At 42.0% G+C, this 26,499-nt stretch overlaps 1 protein-coding gene across 1 annotated transcript in view; it reads right to left on the reverse strand.

Annotated features, from left to right (window-relative positions):
* LOC126235481 (uncharacterized) overlaps positions 1 to 26,499 on the reverse strand; it is a 109,661-nt gene that overhangs the window by 62,866 nt on the left and 20,296 nt on the right. The window contains exon 2 of the mRNA XM_049944202.1: positions 24,196 to 24,419. Coding sequence (XP_049800159.1) covers positions 24,196 to 24,419 — 224 coding nt within the window. The remainder of the gene's footprint in view (positions 1 to 24,195; positions 24,420 to 26,499) is intronic.

The following is a 26,499-nucleotide window of genomic DNA, read 5'->3' on the forward strand; positions in this document are numbered from 1 at the left end:
TTTCATCTTTTGGAAAGTTATTTAGACATACTTGTGAGGGTCCACACATTATAATGCGATCTATATCTCTAGCATTAAGTACTTTTGGCCACGTACCTACATCAGAAACATTGTATTCTTTTATTGCAAGAACGTTGATACTTTCATCGACCACAGATGTCATGTGTTGATTTTGACTTGGAGAAATATCAGAGGATTCATGCAAAGATGTACTGCGCTGGTCAATTTGATCACCTTCAATAGGTGATTGTATATTTTTTGTGTATAATTGTTCACAGTCTGAAGAAATATTTGCTGATACATGGACTTTTGATTCAATATCTGAAGTATTTGCCTTAGAATTTCCTTTAAGGTACTTATAAATATTCATGTGCTTTTTAGTTTCTTCAAGAACTTTTTCTTTTTCAGCTTTTCTTTTCCGATTTTCTGAACCAGAAAGCTTTTTTTTAATCATTTCCTTCTCTTCTGGCATGATTTAATAATTTGACAAATTATTGCTTGGACACTGCTCTATTTCGCGACCACAATATTCGATCTATAACAAATAAAGAAATTCACCTATCAGTAGACGTAACTAGAAAAAAACCTGAACTGAAAAATAAAAATGTTTTTCGCACCTACCAGAAAATTAAAACGTTGACACAGTCACGACACTCGTTTCACTCACAATTATTCAGCCACGAAAACATGACCGCTGCCTCCGACTCTTACTGACAATTACTGACATGCGGGTGCAAATCGTAGCGCTGCCAACATATGCAGCAGTCTAACAAACATTGTGTGGCGCTGTATTATTTCAGTAAGTTAGGGGAGAATTCTCTATGAATGCAGTGCACGCATTGCATGATCTATTAATTAATGTACATGAGCCATTAAGTCACAAATATTCGATATAAATACATTCGTATTAATTAAATCATAATGTAATGTATATTTCACAGTCTGTATTTCCTTTTATTTGGAGCGACCGGTAGTTTCTGTTGTAAACGAGAGATGATGCGTGCGGCTGCATGGGCTCTTCCTTGTTGCAGTTCTTGAAACAAATAAGAGAGGCGTTTTGGTAGAGCCCGTGCTAGCCCGCGTCAAACATGGATGGTTGCAGACAATACGAAGATTGCGTTCAGCATGATTTCTCTTCTGCTACCCCGAATTCATCGCGCATTCGTGAGATTAGCAACGTATGTTGAATGTGACTGAATAATATTTTAGTTTCGCGAAATGGGTGATTGTAAATTGTAATTTTTTTTTTACATGCGTTTAGTACGTGGCGCCCCTTGGGCCCCGGCGCCCTGGGCGACCGCCCGAGTCGCCCCACCCTAAAGCCGGCGCTGCCGCTAACCAAGGAATCTAGAAAATTCACCGCCTTCATTTTCAATGGAAGGAGTTATCAATTCAAAGTGTTACCTTTTGGACTCAATGTAAGCGCAGACGTATTCATTACGGCATTGGACCAAGCGCTAGGCGCAGACTTGCTAGAAAAAGTTACTCTTTACGTGGATGACCTTCTAGTGGCCACAAGCACATGGGAAGAACATATAGAAATCCTGGAAAGAGTGTTAAATAAGCTCGCAGAAGCAGGAATAACTGCAAATCTTGAAAAATCAAAATTTGGGAGGGATCAGCTGAAATTCCTTGGACACATCATATCACCTTCCGGAATAATACCTGATACCAAGAAGATACAAGCGATCAAAGAATTCCCACAGCCCACAAACAAAAAACAGTTGAAATCATTTATCGGACTAGTCTCCTTTTTCCGACGTTTTGTGCCGAATCAGCTGCTCAACAATGAAGCCTTGCTCACCTTATTGCGAAAAAATGTCACATGGAACTGGTCCGCAGGGTGTTAGCAAGCTTATGAAGAGATCAAAGGAGCCTTAGTGAATGCACAAATGCTCTACCATCCGGATATGACCCGGGATTTTTGTATAGCCACCGACTCTTCATCCTATGGTTTAGGAGCATGTCTGTTTCAAGTAGAAGAAACCAATGGGAACAGGGAAATAAGAGTTACAGCTTTTGCCAGCCGAGTGCTTACTCAATGTGAAAGAGCATATTCGGTGGCCGGAATGGAAGCACTCAGTGTTGTATGGGCTCTGCAAAAATTTCATTATTATGTTTATGGAAAGTCAATTAAATTGTTCTGTGATCACCAAGCCTTAAGCTTCCTATTAACCTGCAAACTATTACCTGCCAGACTAGCCCGTTGGGCATTAGTACTACAGTAATACAATTTAAAAATTATGTACATAAAACGGAAAGATAATGTCATTGCGGACGCTTTATCACATCTACCAGTAGGCATGTCACAGCTAGATGAAATGATCGAGCGAGCGTCAGAATATAAAGTTTTATTAATGACGTCGCAACCATACCGTCGCGAATATTTGCACCTGTGCAAAAATGTAGGACAGCAGCAAGACGAAGATCATACCTAGACGAAAGTGAAACGATCACTAATATTAGAGCAAGCTAACAGCGAAAATTCGCGGTACAAAGTGGAGAACAACATATTGTACCACAGAAATGACACTGCCTCAGAAAACTGGTGCGTGTGTATCCCGTTCAAATACATACAAAATTTTATCTGGTACACGCATTACGCATGGGGACGTAGGAATACAGAAGTGTGTAGCAATAATACAAAAGTATTGTTACATCCCGAATAGTAAACGTGTGGTCCAAAAGATATTACGAACGTGTGACGTTTCTCAGAAAGCTAAAGCCAACAATAGAAGCAACAAAACAGAACTGCATCCAATTACTCCGATACAGCCACTTCAAATTGTGTCAATGGACATCGCAGGACCATTACCTACGGCTCGCGATGGAATGAAATATATATTAGTTGTTTACGATACCTTTACTATGTGAAATTGTTTCCAATGAAAACCACTACTGCCAAACAGATGATACAACGCATATCAAAAGAATTCATACCGAAAACAGGAAAACCACTAAACGTTCTAACAGACAATGCTAGATATTTCACTGGTCAATTGTAGAAGGAGTTTCTACGTGACCAAAACATAAAGCATATATTAGTTGCACATTTCCACCCGGAAGCAAGTCCCGTAGACAGAATTTTTCGGGAACTCAACAGATTTATCCGAACATATACTCATCAGCAACATACAAAGTGGCCGGAATTGTTACCCTTCTTTGAAAATATACACAACAATCTACCTCATCCAGCTACCGGATACACGCCCAATGAGTTATTATTTAGTACTGCAGAACTAAATGAATGGATCACGCCGCTACCAAAATTGCCGCGCACAGATAAAAGGCAAGAGGATAAAATAAAGGACGCCATCAGCAACATGACGAGCTGCGCAACTCAACGAAAGAGTCGATATGACAAGTCAATAAAACGGACAGTCCCATATCAGATAAACGACTTAGTTTTGATAAGAAACCATGCTAAGTCGTCACTCATAACAAAGAAGAACAAGAAATGGCAAATGCTGTATAATGGACCTTTTAAAATTGTACAAATACCACGCGGTTGTAGCTACCTTATAGCTGATGTGATGAGCGGGAATATAAAAGGATTGTATCCCTATAAGGACTTAAAGAAATTTGTGGTACCTGACAATAGGACATGAATGGTTTACCGTATTTTTATGTAATATGTAGGTTTTGCTCAGACTTAAATATATATTTTTGTGTAGTTGTAAGAATTTGATGTTTTGTTTGTGCTTAGTATGTAAGATGGTTTGTCTTTATGTCAAGGAATGATTTACACATCAGCCTTCAAAAATGAGTAAAAAGAAGCTAAAGGACCATCAGTCCAATGATAGAATTTGTTTAGAAACATAATCAGTAAGTGTAAGATGTTTTTCAGTGGTTATTAGAGTTAGTAACTATACATTTTATTATGCTGTGTGATAAATGTTTATTTAAAGAATGCACTAAATATTCTAATCTGTCACGTGAAAAATGAACAGAAAGGTGTATGCAAAAGTCTGTACACATACCATGTGACATCTGTGATGCTGTGCTTTGACCTTAAAAGAGAAAGTATAAGCATCTAGCCACAATATTTGAGATTAAATGAGAGCTCCACTTTAGAGCCTGTTTTTGACAGTTGCAAACCTTTTATAGGATACGCGATTACGCTAACAGCTTATGGAGCAAGCACATGCGCAGCGGTCCTAATCCCCAAATGAATATACCCTATGACAAATTTATTAATGCTCAAATATAAAAGTATTGCGAGTCAGGCCAGAATCCGTTGTATGTATCATGTAACACTTAATTGTATGCAATAACAGAACAAAAGTGCTTTTGATCTGTGAAGTTTCATAGTAACATATTGTGTAAACGAACAGACATCTGTGTCACTATGTGATACTAAAAAAGAACCAGTAATCATGTAATACAATTGTATCAAAGTCATGCTGTAAGAAATACTAACAGGAACTATAATAGTGTGTTGGTATTCGCGGAGGAAGTGTGAACTTTGAGAACTGTATTAGTGATCAACTTGGACAGTGAACACTTATGTGCTGTACAACTGAAAAAACGCGAGGTACAAACATTAACAAAACATATCTGTGTGCAGTGACCGAAAACACAATACTGTGATCAGTGTGTGTTCGAAACTGTACAGACAACATTTTTAGTTTGGACGCTACCTCCTGAGCGCCAACAATTAATATAACCTCACGGACCACGTAGTAGGACGTTACTGCAACGGCAACTACGGTGGAACGCTGTCAAACAAAAACTGTGAAACGTAAATATTCCATACGAAGTGATGACAACAGGGATGTGCAGTGCTTACTTCAGCATCATATCTCCTGCATCATTCAGCACCAGTACCTGCAAACGAACACGAAAATACCAAGTAACTGAGCCTGAGCCTCGATGATGCAATAATGTTCACTAATAAATTCTTACCGACAGCCACAACATCTTACAATATCCGTTCTATAACATATGTGCCCTTGTTTCATGATTTGCACGAGTCAACATCCTCTCCCGTGCTGAAAACTTTAACGTGCGGTGCGCAACAATGCAGACGCACCACGCAGACAAAATAACATCGTTCCGTACTCCACATCCTGACCGCCGCCTACGGACAAGAAAGAAGACAACAGTTTCCAGCCGACGCTCCATGGCAACGGGCAAGAGGCATCGCGGTAGCGACATACAGCGTCATCCACACCACACGACGAGAAATGCGCCGACAAAAATACGAAAAAAAAAAAATTACCAACACAATATAAAAAATTTGATGAACACTTTCATATAAAAACTACACTCCTGGAAATGGAAAAAAGAACACATTGACACCGGTGTGTCAGACCCACCATACTTGCTCCGGACACTGCGAGAGGGCTGTACAAGCAATGGTCACACGCACGGCATAGCGGACACACCAGGAACCGCGGTGTTGGCCGTCGAATGGCGCTAGCTGCGCAGCATTTGTGCACCGCCGCCGTCAGTGTCAGCCAGTTTGCCGTGGCATACGGAGCTCCATCGCAGTCTTTAACACTGGTAGCATGCCGCGACAGCGTGGACGTGAACCGTATGTGCAGTTGACGGACGTTGAGCGAGGGCGTATAGTGGGCATGCGGGAGGCCGGGTGGACGTACCGCCGAATTGCTCAACACGTGGGGCGTGAGGTCTCCACAGTACATCGATGTTGTCGCCAGTGGTCGGCGGAAGGTGCACGTGCCCGTCGACCTGGGACCGGACCGCAGCGACGCACGGATGCACGCCAAGACCGTAGGATCCTACGCAGTGCCGTAGGGGACCGCACCGCCACTTCCCAGCAAATTAGGGACACTGTTGCTCCTGGGGTATCGGCGAGGACCATTCGCAACCGTCCCCATGAAGCTGGGCTACGGTCCCGCACACCGTTAGGCCGTCTTCCGCTCACGCCCCAACATCGTGCAGCCCGCCTCCAGTGGTGTCGCGACAGGCGTGAATGGAGTGACGAATGGAGACGTGTCGTCTTCAGCGATGACAGTCGCTTCAGCCTTGGTGCCAATGATGGTCGTATGCGTGTTTGGCGCCGTGCAGGTGAGCGCCACAATCAGGACTGCATACGACCGAGGCACACAGGGCCAACACCCGGCATCATGGTGTGGGGAGCGATCTCCTACACTGGCCGTACACCACTGGTGATCGTCGAGGGGACACTGAATAGTGCACGGTACATCCAAACCGTCATCGAACCCATCGTTCTACCATTCCTAGACCGGCAAGGGAACCTGCTGTTCCAACAGGACAATGCACGTCCGCATGTATCCCGTGCCACCCAACGTGCTCTAGAAGGTGTAAGTCAACTACCCTGGCCAGCAAGATCTCCGGATCTGTCCCCCATTGAGCATGTTTGGGACTGGATGAAGCGTCGTCTCACGCGGTCTGCACGTCAAGCACGAACGCTGGTCCAACTGAGGCGCCAGGTGGAAATGGCATGGCAAGCCGTTCCACAGGACTACATCCAGCATCTCTACGATCGTCTCCATGGGAGAATAGCAGCCTACATTGCTGCGAAAGGTGGATATACACTGTACTAGTGCCGACATTGTGCATGCTCTGTTGCCTGTGTCTATGTGCCTGTGGTTCTGTCAGTGTGATCATGTGATGTATCTGACCCCAGGAATGTGTCAATAAAGTTTCCCCTTCCTGGGACAATGAATTCACGGTGTTCTTATTTCAATTTCCAGGAGTGTATATGTTTGTTTCTTTTTCAGAAAATTTTATATTTGATGTAAATACGTGTAATACCAAAACATGTAGAACCAACTTATGTAAGTAACACGAAGGGTTAAATCTATCAGCTCTGCCGAGGTTTTTCTGGGGTTTCCCTGCGGCCCTCGTTCAAATGAAAGAGCTTGTTATATTGTAACTGTCCCCAGCCATGTTATGTAAAAAGACTCAAAATGAATGTGTACCCATTACCTAATACACGGTAAAGTGAACTGAAAGTGACCAACGAACGAAAGAAAAGTGACACTCGTTGTCTACAAGGACCAAACATTAAGTAGTGTGTTCCTTGTAGCCCAGGGGCCGTGTAGTGTCCCTTTTGCAATATTCACCATTATCGAGGTGAAACATAAATAAAAATGACTGTATGTGACTCAAAATGAATTGCAAACATCGATTTATCTGCGAAAGGTAATACACTAACTGTAAAAATATACAATATAGATCGATAGATGCAGAAAAGACATTTTTATTGTATGACATTATAATGTGTAAGTAATTAAAAGAAATATTATCATCTTTGTAAGAGTATAAAACACAATGCATTATTCATTCTTCCGTCTAGTCTGTTTTGTTCTGTTCGTTCTGGTGTTAGCTGGAATAAGGTACGCAAGCTATTGTGCTGCGCTAGCATTTGTTTCTGTCGTAACGTAAATGCAAATATTTAATGGTGTAAACTGTGTCCTAGTAAGAATATATTAGTATAAAGTGAACTCCGAGTGTTATTTCAAGAACCTAAGCCACATTTATCTTATGAAAAGAATATTTAATGAAAATTATTTAGCATGTTTCCAGCTACTGCGGAGCGAGTGACAGTGATCTCTGACTATTAACAATTAGCCGCCATTACGCGGTACATTTAAAAATATTTTTCTACAGCACAATGTCTGATAGCCGGAGCGGAAGAAATTATGTAAAAATATATACCGAGGGGTTATAATTTTATTAAAACTTGTCTATTTTCTGTGATAGTAATATGGAGCTGAGTAATACTACGCTATTGCATTTACAGTAATTTGTAGGGAGCCTGGCACTCGATAAAACGAGATACAATACGTAATTGGCAACCTACGAAATTGATTATTTTGCTTATTATTTCTCTTTTGTATTTTTTTTTTGAAAGCTAAACGTAAAAACTAACTTCACTAAAAATCAGTAACAGATCACGATAAATCAAAGGACAAACAAATTTACTAGGAGAGTGTTTCCTCAAAATAAATAGTTACATTTTTTTAAAGAGATATAATACTCGCTGAACATTGTAGTAAGAAAAGGTGTGGTTGTGTTACTGTTTGTTTTAATGTTTCTGAATGTATTTTGTCTGGGTCGGGTGCTTTTCGGTTTTTAGGCCTGCTGATTGCCGTCGCGACTTCTTCTTGCGCGAATGGCATGGTTACACTGTCACTGGTGTATGGTTGCCTCCTGCTCCATCTTAGGTCAGCGTGGTGTCGCTCGTCTTGTGTGGGATCGTCATCTGGGAGGAGCCTGTTCAGAAGATATTCTGCTGCGCTTCTCCATCCTCTGGTCATTTTGCCGTCAGCTTGTTTAGAACTGTCGGTGTCTAAGCTCGTTGTTTCTGTCTTTAATGGTTGTCCCGAGATGTCGTTCTGTAGCTGGGTTTCTGCAAAATTGTTCCAGTAGTCTTGCCTTGTTGTCTTTAGTCGTTTTTGGTATTTCTGTTTAGCGTCACGATACAGATCTTATCTGTCTTTCAGGAGCTGTCTTTGCTCGTTGGTAGTACTTTCTTTTGTCCCGTGAATCCTTCCTTAGTCTTGCCGGTTCTGTCGACCACGGTTGTTTCTGTCCCCGCCCAGTTTTTGCCCGTGGTATAGCTGCTTCCTGTGCTCTTTGCAGGACATCTGTCAGTACGTGCGTTTTGTAACCTGTATTGCCGTGAACAGTGAGTAATGACGACGCCTCAACAACCTCTCGAACTTTTCACCAGTCGGCTCTTCCTATGAGTAAATGCTGCTGTTCATGGTCCATGTGAAGTGCATGGATATATCTGTCCGTGGTTATGACGACTGCGTTGTGGTCGCTGTGTGTGGCTCTATCCAATACCCTCCATGTATTGACTATTGGAAGAGATTTTGCGTTTCCTAGAGAAACATCTATGTTACTTACACCACCGGCGTCTCCGCAGTAGGTAGGTGGTTGACCCTCCGTATTCAGTATGAAGAGGTTGCATCCATTTACCACGTCAAGCACTTGTTCCCTCTCTGTCGTCAGTTCTATCTGAGTTACACAAGGGGAATTTTGGGTTGGTATCTGTTAGAATGAGCAGCCTTTTTCTTTCTGAGTGTCGTGCAATGTCTTTTATTTTGTCTGAGAAACGTTCTATATCACGAGTACTGAGCGTAAATAGACGACATGAGTCACACATTCTGTCCGTCTGTTATTTCTGCTTACTTATAGTGTCTGCACAATGGATTTACCTTAGGCGTGGTTATCTGCAACAAACTTTAACATTTGAATTTCCTCTCGATGACGACAAACTCCGCCATGTATGGTTTGGTGTGTGGTGAAGGAGGTGCCGATTTTGACGTCCTCGCTGGACAAGATCGACAACAACTGTCTGCCAAGCGGTAACATCAAGATGCAGTTGCCTTTCCAGCTCCAGCAGGAACTACTTTGGACGCCATGATCTATGATATCAACTTCTTGTTAGTGGTCGTTCGCGATGAATCTCGGGTACATCATGACGATGAGAAGACGGACTTGTCAGAACAGGATACCTCCAACTTCTCCAGCGCTAGAAATAAGTGGCAAAGGGAGGTTAGTCTGGATTAAGGATACTGAAAGACCTTCATTATAGAAGTTCACCTAGTCTCATCCGCAACTAATGTTTCAAATGTAGCTGATCCCCTTGCATCAGTAGCTTTGGTTCCGCTCCCAACCGAAGATGTAACTACTGAGCGATCTCCCAACTACTACGAAGTACTGACTGCGTTATAATGTAAGTTTGGATAAAAAAAAAGTAGACCGTCTTCACTATACGTCCCTAGGAAACTCTTGCACCTTTTCTCACTCAAGAATGATATAATTAATATCTCTTCTGTGGGAAAAACTACGGTGATGGTCGATCTGAAAACTCCAGACAAGGCTAATTTCTCGGTCAACAGTGAAGTAATACACTCTAAAACTAGGGTAGCTTAAATTCTTTCTTTCGTTTTTCACAAACTGGGAGTCATAAATAAAGTATACGCAGAACTTGAAGAAGCTAAGATTTAGGAAGTTGTGCAATCTGTCTCCCTCGATATACGGTATAGGTGTTCGCAGATTTACGCAAAGATATGGTAAAGAGAACATTGTCAGACTGCAGACATGCTTGATATCTTTGTGTCTCAAACGTTACTGGAAGCTCTGTCTGTACATGGAAGTAGATGTTCCGTAGATCTTAATGTGCGAATTGTAACCTCACATCAGTAAACAACGCCGATCCCTGATGAAATGCCTCAAATGTAGTGGCCTTCATTCTGTTGAATCCTGCGCCTGCCTATTGCTATTTGTGCACACTCTGGAGGATCACACCCATCCACTGAGTACTATATACCGTGACGAGCCTAAGAACTAGCTACGTTATTAAACTTCAGGGATGTACTGAGCATTGCTGGCTTACCAACCTACTTGTCCATCACTGGAGAACAGCATTTTCCGCCCGCACCAATCAGTGCTGCTCCGACAAATTTCAGCGCTCTAGATTTTGATACCCACAACTTCTCCCGCCACTGCCCGCCACAAGCTTGAAGAGTCAACACACGGAAGTAGGGACGGAAATTAATGCGTGGATGACCCTCAGCAGACAAACACTGTTCACCGTCCTCCTTGGCGGAGGCAGTAATGTAAGTGGTCACCGTACCGCAGCCTGCTATACCGCATGAAACATTAAGCCACACCTATAAGCCAGAATGCGTATGAGCCTTGTACTCACAGGTTAGCAACTCCACAGGTACAAAATCAATGACAGCCACCAGTTCACGCTAAAGTCATCGATAAGATAATAAATATCGTTGACGTTGTCATTCAGAACATGCAACCATACAGTGTTATGAACGATACCGATATCCGGCACATCGTAACAGCATGTTTCATCCTCTTTCTGCATAAATGATGAAGCCTGTAAAAGTATTGTCGTGGAACCCTAGATCAGCTACCTACATTAGAGAAATCTTTCAAAGAGAATTATTCGTTAGTCAGCCTGGTAAAGCCCTGATATACAAAACGTCATTGAAGTGACAGGAGCTGTTTGCTTTAAATATTGTTTCATAATAAGGGAGGACCGTCTCGACAGGAAAGGTGGCGTTGCTATGTTGGTAAAACATTCGCTGCCGCATCAACCATAACTGCTCAACGTAAGAAACAATGACATCGAATTAGTTGCTAAGTGAGAGTATATTAAGCAAGGTTTGAGCGACGAGCGAATCTGGCGCCTAGAAAAATTGTACGAATCAAATTATTTCTTTTCCAAAAGATTTTAATTGAATGATCAGCTAACGACATCATTTGTATTTATGGTCAAAAATACTCACCCTTAAATAACTCCGGACTGGAGAGAGAGTGGTGTTTCAAATTTGATTCATCGTTGTATCGGACCTTTGTCTCTTATAGGTTTTAACCGTCTGAAAAAATCTTGCTTCATATGGATTTTACGTGCAAAACAACAAGTTTTTCTGGGAGGTTTTTGATGAGCACCACTTCTATATTTTAAACTTTGAGCTAAGGTTGAGAAATGGATAAGTCAAAACGAGTTTTTTTATCCGGTATTCTTGGTTTAAAGTCCAGCTAAGTGTAGCACGTAAAATTCGTTAACTGAATGCGCGGAAACGGTTTAAAATGATTCACATAAATAAAAAATGCATTCTTAAGATTAAATTTAAAAACTCAATTTCAAAAATCTAGCTTCATTCGGTTTTTACGTGCAAAAAACACGTTTCACTTGTGTTTTAAGACTTGTGTGAATCGGTTAAAATTTTATAAGAAGGAACACAAATACATGTAATTAATGTTCGTCGTGTTTTTTTGTGAAAGCTTAACTTGTTGCCACGATATATCGGTCTAAAGTTGCTCGTAAAATGTATGTAAAATCCGGTTTTACGCGAATCGCACGTGCTTAGACCGTTTATAGTGATACAGATAGTAATAAAAAATATATTCTTATGGTAATTATAATAAGCCTTTGCATAAATCTTTCATCATTGGGGTTTTATGTGCGAAAAATCTCGCAGTTTCATTTGAAACTGTGTTTTGTAGAAATGTAGAAATGCATTGCATTTTAAGTGCTGCATTTGGATATAATTAAGAAGCTGCTTATTGTAGTTCAGTGTCGTTTCGTTGTTTATACATTAAAGATTTTGTTCACCAGAGGCTTAACATCATTGAAAAATCTTTGAACGTGAAAAACAATCGCCGTATCAGATCAGAATTATACCCCACTCTCCACACAATGATATACTCTTTGACCGAGCATTTAAACTTTTATCGATGAACACACAGAAAATTAAACCAACCCGAAAATTGCTACAAAAATAATTTTCAGAAAAGAGCTACTTTATTTCTAACCAATGCAAAATATTTTACTGTGTTTTTTAAAAAACAAAAATACTATGCTGTCTTACACAAAATTTATTTTCGAACGAAAGAATCCTAAGTCTGTCAATTGTCGCACAGGACTGAAAGATTAAATCAAACAATGGAAAATCCAGGATGGAATGTAACAATATCAGAGAAGGTACGTTGCTATTCACCATATAGCGAAGATGCTGAGTCGCTATAGGCACAACAAAAAGATTCACACAGTTATACCTTTCGGCCATTAAGGCCCTTGTCAGCAGTAGACATACAAACATGCACACACACACACACACACACACGTGTGTGTGTGGGGGGGGGGGCGGCGTCCGTGTATGTGTGGCTACTGCTAACAAAGGCCTTAATGGCCGAAAGCTGTAACTGAGTGAATCTTTTTGTTGTGCCTATCGCGACTCAGAATCCCCGCTATATGGCGAGGACTGAAAGATTAATAGTCTTTTGTTGTGCATACATTGTTTCGCTGTACTTCTGCTTATTTGAGCCAGTGATACTCATTAATTCGGATTGGTTGTTGTATCATTTCGTGCCAAAATTATTCACGTGAATATTTCTAGCGGTTTCTTGATTTTCAGTTTGTGCTATTGTATATTTTAAATAAACAGTGACAAGAATTTTAAGATATGAGACAGAAACAAGATGTACACTTTCCATTACGTTTACTCAGCTGATAGGTAAGTTAGATTTAACAATACTAAAGTACGTTTCCCAATAAACTGAGCATATTTTGGTCCATCAATTAATTGTTCAACAGGTTAAATATTCAGCTAGTTAAATGGAAAAATGAATTGTCAGTTAGTCACAGTAAATTGTCGGTTGGTTCTTTTTGTATCTTATGGAGCTTGTTCCTGCTGCTCGTGAAATCACTAGATGTCGAATAGGCAGCCTATCCTAGCGTTATGTTGCCTGCACTTCGCAGTTCATTTTAAAGATACTTCACATTTTATAACGGCCGATTGTCGCTTCGTCTGTGTATTATGTCGTACGATTTCATTGCACGGGTGGTCACATGGTTCTTGTGGGTAACTTCGGAACTACTTTTAAGAAGCACAGTAATGTACAGTCTCATGCAGCTGTTAAATCAGGTGAAAGCCATTTGACAAGTAACCTTTTTAACAGCAGTAAGTGGACACGGAGAGACTCTCAATTTCCTAAGTTTCGAAGCAGCTTCTTCATATGAACCAGTGACCACGTCTTTTTCTTACAACTATTCTACATTTTTGTTCCCATCGTAAGTTTATCTACATAATATAGTCGTATCGTAAATTTATCTACATAATGTAACTTATTCACATACATTATCATCATAAACTTTGCACAGTACTTAATATCTCATTCAGTATCATACTTATGTTTGCTGTTATTTCGTGCAATACATTAAGTATTTATGGCTATTTTTCATGTGTTTGCAATTACAATTTCAAGTGTATGTTAATAAAATGTGTGTTACTATGAAACAAAAGTTAATAAATGAAATTAAAAAATGTAAAATGAAATAAGAAAATAATAAAAATAAAAAATAAAAAAACTCCCACGGATATGTGACTTCGAAGTGCTAGTGAGGCTCGTATGCTCTTGAGGACACAGTAGGCTGTACTGGACAGATGATGCGCTACTCAAGCAACATGGTTCGACGGGCAATAAAAAAACCAATGCCGTATCAGTCGTACCCTGAGTCAACAAAAATCTACATCGATTGCCAAGTTATGGCGGTCTAATGTCAACATTGTAGCAAAGTACAAGTTAGGAACAAGAATGGAAAATGCTCCTATCATAGCACAAAAAGGCGAATATGCCCTGGGCAGAGTTAGGGATGTAAAAGAAGAGAACTATCTTTTCTACTTATCCGGCAGCTTCGAAGTTATTTGAATCAAAATATCTTGACATGTTTGCGCTTCTTCACGAGTTAACTCTCCTTCCCTGGGGCAGAGAGCTCTCTTAGCTGCAAGGTGTTGGCACACCTGCGTCTTAAAATTTATGGGATAAATTCCCGATACTGTAGCCAAAATCCATAAGATTCGCCAGCCAGAGTAAGCAATATACACTACTGCCCATTAAAATTGCTGCACCACGAAGATGATGTGCTACAGACGCGAAATTTAACCGACAGGAAGAAGATGCTGTTATGTGTAAATGATTAGCTTTTCAGAGCATTCACTCAAGGTTGGCACCGGTGGCGACACCTACAACGTGCTGACATGAGGAAAGTTTCCAACCGAATTCTCATACACAAACAGCAGTTGATCGTCGTTGCCTGGTGAAACGTTGTTGTGATGCCTCGTGTAAGGAGGAGAAATGCGTACCATAAGGTTTCCGACTTTTATAAAGGTCTATTGTAGCATATCGCAATTGCGGTTTATCGTATCGTGACAGCGCTGCTCGCGTTGGTCGAGATCCAATGACTGTTGGCAGAATATGGAATCGGTGGGTTCAGGAGGGTAATACGGAACGCCGTGCTGGATCCCAACGGCTTCGTATCACTAGCAGTCGAGATGACAGGCATCTTATCCGTATGGCTGTAACGTAGCGTGCAAGCACGTCTCGATCCCCGAGTCAACAGATGGGGACGTTTGCAAGACAACAACCATCTGCACGAACAGTTCGACGACGTTTGCAGCAGCATGGACTATCAGCTCGGAGACCATGGCTGCGGTTACCCCTGACGCTGCATCACAGACGGGAGCGCCTGCGATGGTGTACTCAACGACGAACCTGGGTGCACGAATGGCAAAACGTCATTTTTTCGAATGGATCCAGGTTCTGTTTACAGCATCGTGATGGTCGCATCCGTGTTTGGCGACATCGCGGTGAACGCACATTGGAAACGTGTATTCGTCATCGCCATACTGGCGTATCACCCGGCGTGATGGTATGGTTCGCCATTGGTTACACGTCTCGGTCACCTCTTGTTCGCACTGACGGCACTTTGAGCAGTGGACGTTACATTTCAGATGTTTTGCGACTCGTGGCTCTACCCTTCATTCGATCCATGCGAAACCCTACATTTCAGCAGGATTATGCACGACCGCATGTTGCACGTCCTGTACGGGCCTTTGTGGATACAGAAAATGTTCGACTGCTGCCCTGGCCAGCACATTCTCCAGATCTCTCACCAGCTGAAAACGTCTGGTCAATGATGGCCGAGCGACTGGCTCGTCACAATACGCCACTCACTACTCTTGATGAACTGTGGTATCCTGTTGAAGCTACATGGGCAGCTGTACCTGTACACGCCATCCAAGCCCTGACTCAATGCCCAGACGTATCAAGGCCGTTATTACGGCCAGAGGTGGTTGTTCTGGGTACTGATTTCTCAGGATCTATGCACCCAAATTGCGTGAAAATGTAATCACATGTCAGTTCTAGTATAATATATTTGTCCAATGAATACCCGTTTATCATCTGCATTTCTTCTTGGTGTAGCAATTTTAATGGCCAGTAGTGTATAATATCTTACGGCTGAAGAGTACGCATGTAATAGGTAAATACGTTTTTCTTGGGGGATAAAATTTCTGGGGGTGAATTTGTTCCTGGTGTGACGGTAAGATTTTTTGATTTCTGAGAGGGGGAGGGTAGATTTTTTCCCCAGAGGGAACCTCTTCTTCCACAAACTCGTCCTCTGTTACATATATGGCGAGGGTTTTAAGAACAAATAGAAACAAATTTATGTGTTTCTAGAGAGTGCGATGCACGTACAGTAGGAAGTATCCGACAGCGGGGATGCATCTACACTGGGATGTATCCCAGAGTGGGGAAGCATGCATCCCAAACTTTAATGACACATTGTGTCGCATTGTACGATATGACAAATGCCAGGTTGGACGACATTATGGCATATGTCATTTTATACACTATGACATCATGAAACACGTCACATTTCTTGTCATGAAGTATTCCATTACATGATGTTGGTTCTAATGCTGACAAGTAAACAAGTGCAAAAGTGTCGAGATGTTTTGATTTAAATGTCTCTGAAGCTGCCAGATTAGTCGAAAAGCTAGTTCCCTTCTCTTACATTCCTAACTCTGCCCGGGACGTATTCGCCTTCTTTGTGCTATGATAGGAGCATTCTTCGTTCTGATTATCATTTTAATGACAGATCCTTTTACGTTAAATCTGTCCAGGACATACATATTGCTTTCTTCAGGCAGAGTTTTCACGTCGCCATAATGAGGTTGCAAATGTACTACAATATTTCGACCGTCATATTTCTTCGAAAGACAATTTTTCGATTATGAAACTAAATACATTACGATTACTTGACAACTTGAACGCGAAACTTTGTGAAATAGTGTGAGTGTCTGCGTTCTGATGGTTTGTACAAGATAAAAATTTATACTATGTCTTCAGCATGCCAAAAATAATTAAATAATACTGAAAATTTGTTTTGTTTGTGATCTTTTTTGTTGTGAAATTGATACATAAAATCAAGTCGATTGCAGTGCGTCCGCACTTCCATTTAAATGCGGTAGTTTCCTCCTCTTTCCCTCCTAACGCTGAGACAGCATGGCGTGATGGTAGGGAAGCTGAGCAGTATTGCCCTGGTAGCAGGACACGCCTCGCGAGCTGAATTCTTGGCCACTTACAGCAGATGTTCTGCTGTGGATGTGACCCATTGTACCCTCTGTTTTATTGAACTTTCTGATTGATTGGCACATTAAAACAGATTACATGACATATGATCTCATCTCCCAATAGAGTTCAACATTAATATAAATGATGATACTACAGAAATATGTTACGATCATAGTAAGTGGAAAATTTCGGAAGGGAACTGGGACAAATATAAGGGCATACGGACACTCGAAAACATGAGATATGTATCCGGCTTTAACAAAAGCTGTGGAATTTACGGCAAATGTTAACATTCCTAATAAAAAAGTGTTTATTATTGCAACACAACATTCTCCTCCTGGGTGGAATCCCGAATGCTCTCGAGAAGTCGCAGAACGCAGACTAGCGTTGAAACCTGTTGCCAGAATTCTAAGCTGATAACTTCTAGAAAGTGAGGAAAGTAAATTCTCATGTTAGCAAATTTCTGAAAAAACTAAAATAGATAATTGGCCCACATTTTGCTCTTCACTTGATAAAACTACAAGTTTGACAAGCATTTGGTACCAAAGAAAAGCTTTTTGAAATAGCCGGCTGCCTTTACCTCTTCCAACTACCACTGTCTGGTTACAGGAATTTATAGATACGCTCCTCTCACGGTTCTTTTCCTAAATATCAGTTCCCTGTTGGGGACGTCATATACTTTTTCGTCCTTTCTCTTAAAAAGAGCGCAATTAAGATTTGAAATCGTTGCGTTACTGCTGTTCCGATATTGATTTTAGTTATCACTCTACGCTCGGAAACCTACCGGTCGTAGCTAAAGATTTGCACAGAGAGAAAAACATTGCAACGGTTTGTTATTAGTGATTTCCAACACAGGAAACCCGGGAATACATGATGTTCTCAATCTTATATGGATGTACTTTTTGTTTTTGTTTTTTCCCCTTTGTTTAGTCCTTGCCAGTGTGTTAAGCATTCTTTCACATAAAGTGTTTTTATACCATAACCACGGTCGATGGCTTGTGCAAAACGTTGTTCTTTCTTTTTCCTTTTAAGACTGATCTACTGGAAACACAAGGGCTTAGTTGTAGACTAATGTACAACAAACTGGAAGTTTTAAATGTCTAATCATTTTGGTCATTGTTAATTAAAATGGGGTTATGCATTACATTTGTGTTTCTGCTTATGGTTCAGTCTGCTTATGGTTCAGTACTGAGTGCAACGCTTTCATGTGTACTGCACATATGAGACACCACTCTATGCGGAATATGTAATTGTATTTGCCACCTTCGTACTTCTGGCTAACAATTTCGTACCATAAACGTCTAACGACACACGATATTGTTTTTAGTTATCTTCAACATGTACTGGAATTTTTCTTTACAGATATTCACTACTTGGTTTGTAACGTCACTTTTCTAGGCTGTACTACATCCTGTATCGAACAGCTGAGCCCCGCAACCATCTTTGAAAAGATGGACATGCAGAGACTTTCTCTGCAGTGTGTAAGGCAGTTAAGTTATCGCTAACCTGCAGCAGTTGATACTATTGTCAATTAAATGCATCGTCAAAGCTGACCTAGTTCTTTAAACTTCGTATAAAAATTCCTGCCTGTCTCGCCAATATATCTGCTCTTACACAACCGACTTGTATTGCACTCAATACGATACGCTCTGTGATAGGAGAATGGATCCTTTTTGGAGACTTCACAGTTCCTTAACCTACTGCCCGAACTACACTACTGGCCATTAAAATTGCTACAGCAAGAGGAAATAAACGGGTATCCATTGGACAAATATATTATACTAGAACTGGCATGTGATTACATTTTCACGCAATTTGGGTGCATAGATCCTGAGAAATCAGTACCCAGAACAACCACCTCTGGCCGTAATAACGGCCTTGATACGTCTGGGCATTGAGTCAGGGCTTGGATGGCGTGTACAGGTACAGCTGCCCATGTAGCTTCAACAGGATACCACAGTTCATCAAGAGTAGTGAGTGGCGTATTGTGACGAGCCAGTCGCTCGGCCACCATTGACCAGACGTTTTCAGTTGGTGAGAGATCTGGAGAATGTGCTGGCCAGGGCAGCAGTCGAATATTTTCTGTATCCACAAAGGCCCGTACAGGACCTGCAACATGCGGTCGTGCATTATCCTGCTGAAATGTAGGGTTTCGCAGGGATCGAATGAAGGGTAGAGCCACGAGTCGCAACACATCTGAAATGTAACGTCCACTGTTCAAAGTGCCGTCAGTGCGAACAAGAGGTGACCGAGACGTGTAACCAATGGCGAACCATACCATCACGCCGGGTGATACGCCAGTATGGCGATGACGAATACACGTTTCCAATGTGCGTTCACCGCGATGTCGCCAAACACGGATGCGACCATCACGATGCTGTAAACAGAACCTGGATCCATTCGAAAAAATGACGTTTTGCCATTCGTGTACCCAGGTTCGTCGTTGAGTACACCATCGCAAGCGCTCCTGTCTGTGATGCAGCGTCAAGGGTAACCGCAGCCATGGTCTCCGAGCTGATAGTCCATGCTGCTGCAAACGTCGTCGAACTGTTCGTGCAGATGGTTGTTGTCTTGCAAACGTCCCCATCTGTTGACTCAGGGATCGAGACGTGGCTGCACGACCCGTTACAGCCATGCGGATAAGATGCCTGTCATCTCGACTGCTAGTGATACGAAGCCGTTGGGATCCAGCACGGCGTTCCGTATTACCCTCCTGAACCCACCGATTCCATATTCTGCTAACAGTCATTGGATCTCGACCAACGCGAGCAGCGCTGTCACGATACGATAAACCGCAATCGCGATAGGCTACAATAGACCTTTATAAAAGTCGGAAACGTGATGATACGCATTTCTCCTCCGTACACGAGGCATCACAACAACGTTTCACCAGGCAGCGCCGGTCAACTGCTGTTTGTGTATGAGAAATCGGTTGGAAACTTTCCTCATGTGAGTACGTTGTAGGTGTCGCCACCGGCGCCAACCTTGTGTGAATGCTCTGAAAAGATAATCATTTGCATATCACAGCATCATTTTCCTGTCGGTTAAATTTCGCGTCTGTAGCACATCATCTTCGTGGTTTAGCAATTGTAATGGCCAGTAGTGTATTTGATATGAAAAATGCCGAAGCTATGAGGGCTGATATCAGTTTCTTTCCAGTCCTCTCGGATTCGTATCAATGATATGGTATCTTATAAAACTTGTTCTTTTCTTTTTCTCGACAGGGTTCACAGTGCTCCCCTTCCGAGGTCGGATATTCTGTGTCCTGGGAGAAACAGAAATCTCAAGAAGTCTTAATTCCCCTTCTCTATATACAATTAATGAAGGCACTGGTCTGCGTCATAAAAACGTTTCAGTTAATTATGGCATTATTCAGGCAGGTTAGTGTTTGCATATAACACAATATTCTTCCTCTTTTTTTTGTTCTTTCCTTTTTAAATGAACAGGTGTCTTCCCTCTGGATGTTATGATGGTTCTGTTTCCTTTCTACTGTTACTTCCCACTTTTCCAGTTTAAAGAGTTTCATACCGCGCCAGCTCTGTGTGTCGTGTGCGGCCTCAGTACTGACTGCTAGTATTTAATGTTACATAGTTCTCGGAGGCGCGTCACGGTGAGGGTGGGGGGGAGGGCGGGCGAGGGGGAGGAGGGGTGGGGGTCAGCTTTGATGGAATTTGTGTAAGTAATTCCACTCACTGAGTGCTTCTTCCCCTTTTTATTGCAATTTACACGTTTCAAGATTCTGGCAACTTTGCTGTCCAATGGTAATGTCGATCTTTTTCGGATTTTTCTAGGGCCCTTTTATCCTTTTGACAGGGAACTTTTTGCTCCATGTCAAGACTGAGGTAAGGATGACCTCAGATGGTTAAATGGTTTTAGATGTAAGTAGCGCCCTGTTCTCTCTTTTAATTTCTTTTAATTCATCTGAGAAATTTTAGTTGCTTAATTCCTTATGTGGCATTTCAGACTTTGTTATCCCCTTGCATTGTCGTGTAACAATATTTTAATTATTACAGTTTCCGCCAGATGACTGAACTTCCAGCGTTCCGAAATCGATCGTGTATGCAACAAAAGATTGTTAACTAAGCAATTGTTGCTTGTTTTCTTCGTCTTACAGAAAACATTCCAATAGAGTAGCTTAAAACCCTTTCTTTTAATAAATAAAATTGCGTATCAGCCTTACTACATTAAGAAATGCCGAATTACTAAGTGTTTGTTCATATAATAGTGGGAAATGATTCACTACATCTTATGCGAAAGATCGTTAATAGATTCACACAACTGACCTATACAGAATTTTTACAACACATTAAAAATAAAAAATAAAATAATTTTTGTAGATCGTCTCGATAAATTATAGTTCCCAGTTTGAAAGTTGTCAAAAGTTAAAATCTAGCATGGTCGCTCGTATCGCAGTGGTTAAGCGATCCACTAAGCAATTAAATAAGGAGACATACAAAAGTTCACACAATTCGTTTTTATGACGATGTGTTAATATCATACGAAAATACTGAAGATCAACATGACGATGTTTATTTAATTAGTTATGTTGTTGTTGTTGTTGTGGTCTTCAGTCCTGAGACTGGTTTGATGCAGCCCTCCATGCTACACTATCCCGTGCAAGCCTCTGATTAGTTATATTTAATCAAAACATACAAACGTCTCTACTAATGTAAATTTCTTACGTAATGTATGGTGTAGCACCAGTTGTGGCACATTGATAGTACCAACAAAATGGAAAACAAAACGGTCCACTAATAATAATAAGTTTTGTTCTCAAATACTACGATGCATAGTGCTGCCATATTAAAGGCAGGCGTCAACAGCCACGGAAAATGTCAATAGCGAGAGATGTGGAATTTGTCCCAAAAAACGAAAGGTGGTTGTTACGAGGTGTTATAACCTCGAATTGCTACAAAGCCGTAAGTTACGAGGACACATTAGAACCTGTCGACGATTTCCACCGTCCTTAGACTCTATTTGAACCACACGTCTTTTCCTCTTCATCTACATCGAATCAACATTTATACTTCTCCGGCATGCGAGTGTGATTCTGAAACGGAAGCTGATGTAAACCGTAATTGTTTTCGTTTACCTAATTTGACTGTGAGAGATTGGACTTTTTGAAGGCATTGCTGAGTGAGTGATACCATCTCCTTCAGTCAGCTTCTTGTCTTTTGTTTACTAAAGACATTTGCCGTTATAAAGTGATTGTTAATGCCTTAAGAGTATTTGGAAAAATCTGTAGGTTTTCATGGTATGAGTTTTTAATTTCTATGTCTTGCCTGCGATACAATTTCAGTAGTGGTGTGAATTGATAAATCACAACTGTCTCATTTACTTCTCACTCTGTTTGTTAACAATTTATGGTGGAGAAAATTGTGACAATTTGAGTTCTTATATCTGTAAAATGCGTTTACGTATTCTTCTCATACAGTTCAGTGTACAATATAACGATGATTTTAGGCGGCTAAATACATACCAAATAAATATAGAAGAACCTGCGGTCTAAGTCGCCATCTTTTTTACATCGGCTGTCGTAAGTCTGCACTACGTCACTAGTAGAAATCTACTGGTAACATCACAGTGTCCTCTTTATTTATGGGTAACGAGAAGAAACAGGAAAGGAAGATACCAACAGACACGAAAACGAGAAACATTTTTTTCAATTTTTAAATTTTTTTGTCCTAATTTGAATTCCGTCAAGAGCGTGCGAAATCGCTGAGGCCATGTTGCCACTTTTAGCCGCTCAATAAAACAATTAAAAATTCATTAAAATACATCGATAAAAAAGGAAGAGAACGGTGTGAAACTTGGTGCAGTGATGATGATGATGATGATGATGCGTGTAGTCTTCATTCGCTTGAGGATACTGGTGCTGTGGGCTCCTTACAATATTTTATAGGCATGGGGTTTGGATGCTGATGAAACTGGAGAGGTAATGATATGAACAAGGATGTGGTGTGGGTATTGGAAAAGATTAGTGATAGCAGGCGAGTAAGATTCTTGCTGTTACGCAAGGGAAGACTGGATCATAGCCTTCATATGGAATGGAAGCAGTAAGGTAGATTATAGCTGATGGGATGGATAAATCTCTGGAATGATTTCATATTCTGGGGTGAGAAGGTGGTTGTGGAAACCCGTGGAAGGACATGGATTGTGTGAAGAGATGTAAAGAAAGTTAAAAGTTGTGATGTGTGCACGAAATCAAGCCAGGGTTATCAAGAACATGGTGTACAGTGAGGAACTGAGTACTGGTTTGACGAGAGAGATAGGAAGACAAAGGTGTTCGAGATGTTTGGACAAGTATGCAGATGAAGTCGTCTTCAGGCTGACGTCGTCCGTTTAAAAAATTCCTCTGGCTGCGAGAGCGATTACGGCGGTCGGCCACGTCTTGCGATGTCCCTGGAGACTGCAATTTAGTGAAACAGATGGCTGGTGGCTACGTCCCTAATATGAGTTGCTGCCTAAAAAAAAAAAAAAAAAAAAAAAAAAAAAATGGTTCAAATGGTTCTGAGCACTATGGGACTTAACTTCTGAGGTCATCAGTCCCCTAGAACTTAGAACTACTTAAACCTAACTAACCTAAGGACATCACACACACCCATGCCCGAGGCAGCATTCGAACCTGCGACCGTAGCGGTCGCGCGGTTCCAGACTGTAGCGCCTAGAACCGCTCGGCCACCTCGGCCGGCTGCTGCCTTCAGAATTATCATGGTGAAGGCGGCGACTTAGTTACGCCACTGCATCGAGACGAAGGAATGTCTTACTGTGACAATAAGAATTAAAACAGTTGGTACTCGTCGAAAGAACGAGGTATTAGTGACATAGAACCAACAACGTAGAATGTGTTTGCACGATGCACTATCAGTGAAGATGTACAGGAGAAAGCTATCGAAACAGAAAACAAGACCCTCCTGAGAACAGCGGAATGGTTCATATGGAAACAAAACGGAAATGTAGAGTCTACCGATACCAGTAGTCTGCTCCGATTCATGACATCAGAATGGCACATTTAAACCGCTGGCTACAGTGTGTAAAATACGTGCCAAAACAATGACTGTAGCTATTGTGACGGAATACATGCATTAATTTCAATAGATTACAGTCTAAAGTAGACCAAGAACTACGGTACATAGGTCACCAGCGCCTACATGTCATAAAATGTTTTGTTCTGTCCGTTTGCTCCTGTTTGACTTCACACGCTCCAACAACAATAGTCCACAGGCCAAAGCTGACGTCAAGTATCGGTAGGTTTAAGTGACCGAAAAAAATAAAAACAGGAATGTTAGAGGTGTGAATGCGATGAGGCACCTTGGGTGCGCGCCTGCTCGGCCTCGGTGAGCCCGATGCGCAGCTTGTTGAGGAAGTCTATCTGGTTTCTGAGCTGCGGCCGCACCCACTCTGCCGTGCCGGGCCCGGCCAGTTGTCGGATGTCTTGCTCCAGCTTGAGCAGCCGCTCCACGTAGAGCGCGCTCTGTTCGAACTGGTCCTCGTGCAGCTCCTGGCATAGTGCCAAGTGGTACGGCTCCCGGTACCTGAAGCACAAGAGTGCAACTTGTTGAGGAAGTCTGTCTGATTGCTGATAAGGGGAACGTATGAACTTGCCCTCACTAATTTCATTCACATTGACACGATGTGTAGTGCACGACTCGGAGCTCAACATGTGTAAACAGGAAGTCGCAACTCGCAACTATTTTTGAGAAAATCTAGTTTCAAAATTTTATGCGTCTTTAAATACACTACTGGCCATTAAAATCGCTGCACCACGAAGATGACGTGCTACAGACGCGAAATTTAACCGACAAGGAGAAGATGCTGTGATATGCAAATGATTAGCTTCTCAGAGCATTCACACAAGGTTGGCGCCGGTGGTAACACCTACAACGTGCTGACACGAGGAATGTTTCCAACCGATTTCTCATACACAAACAGCAGTTGACCGGCGTTGCTTGGTGAAACGTGGTTGTGATGCCTCGTGTAAGGAGGAGAAATGCGTACAATCACGTTTCCGACTTTTATAAAGATCGTATTGTAGCCTATCGCGATTGCGGTTTATCGTATCGAGACATTGCTGCTCGCGTTGGTCGAGATCCAATGCCTGTTAGCAGAATATGGAATCGGTGGGTTCAAGAGGGTAATACGGAACGCCGTGCTGGATCCCAACGGCCTCGTATCACTAGCAGTCGAGATGACAGGCATCTTATCCGCATGGCTGTAACGGATCGTGCAGCCACGTCTCGATCCCCGAGTCAACAGATGGGGACGTTTGCAAGACAACAACCATCTGCGCGAACAGTTCGACGACGTTTGCAGCAGCATGGACTATCAGCTCGAAGACCACGGCTGCGGTTACCATGATGCTGCATCACAGACAGGAGCGCCTGCGATGGTGTACTCAACGACGAACCTGGGTGCACGAATGGCAAAACGTCATTTTTTCTGATGAATCCAGGTTCTGTTTACAGCATCATGATGGTCGCATCCGTATTTGGCGACATCGCGGTGAACGCACATTGGAAGCGTGTATTCGTCATCGCCATACTGGGTATGGTATGTGGTGCCATTGGTTACACTTCTCGGTCACCTCTTGTTCGCATTGACGGCACTTTGAACAGTGGACGTTACATTTAAGATGTATTACGAACCGTGGCTTTACATTTCATTCGATCCCTGCGAAACCCTACATTCCATCAAGATAATGCACAACCGCATGCTGCAGGTCCTGTACGGGCCTTTCTGGATACAGAAAATGTTCGATTACTGCCCTGGCCAGCACATTCTCCAGATCTGTCACCAATTGAAAACGTCTGGTCAATGGTGGCCGAGCAACTGGCTCGTCACAATACGTCAGTTACTACTCTTGATGAACTGTGGTGTCGTGTTGAAGCTGCATGGGCAGCTGTACCTGTACAAGCTATCCAAGCTCTGTTTGACTCAATGCCCAGACGTATCGAGGCCGTTATTACCACCAGAGGTGGTTGTTACGGGTACTGATTTCTCAGGATGTATGCACTCAAATTGCGTGAAAATGTAATCACATGCCAGTTCTAGTATAATATATTTGTCCAATGAATACCCGTTTATCATCTGCATTTCTTCTTGGTGTAGCTATTTTAATGGCCAGTAGTGCACTTTGCATAGTCGGCAATGTTCAAGGATTCCACAGCCGAGCAAGTAAGTGCTTAGTTTCAGAATCACAAAGTCTCTGTGTCGAATTTTGCTGCAAGTACCTATGTTTTATTCAGTGACACATAATTCTAACAGATTTACACTGAAGAGCCAGAGAAACTGGTACACATGCCTAATCTCGTGCAGGGCCCCCGCGAGCACGCAGAAGTGACGCAACACGATGTGGCATGGGCGTGACTAATGTTGAAGTAGTGCTGGAGGGAACTGACACATGAATACTGCAGGGCTGTCCATAAATCCGTAAGCATCTTCTGAACAGCACGTTGCAAGATATCCCAGATATGCTCAATAATGTTCATGTCAGGGGAGTTTCGTGGCCAGCGGAAGTGTTTAAATTCATAAGAGACTTCCTGCAGCTACTCTGTAGCAGTTCTGGACGTGTGGGCCGTCGCATTCTGCTACTGGAATTGCACAAGTCCCTCGGAA

This window comes from Schistocerca nitens, chromosome 2, assembly GCF_023898315.1.
Source record: "Schistocerca nitens isolate TAMUIC-IGC-003100 chromosome 2, iqSchNite1.1, whole genome shotgun sequence".
Lineage (NCBI taxonomy): Eukaryota > Metazoa > Arthropoda > Insecta > Orthoptera > Acrididae > Schistocerca > Schistocerca nitens.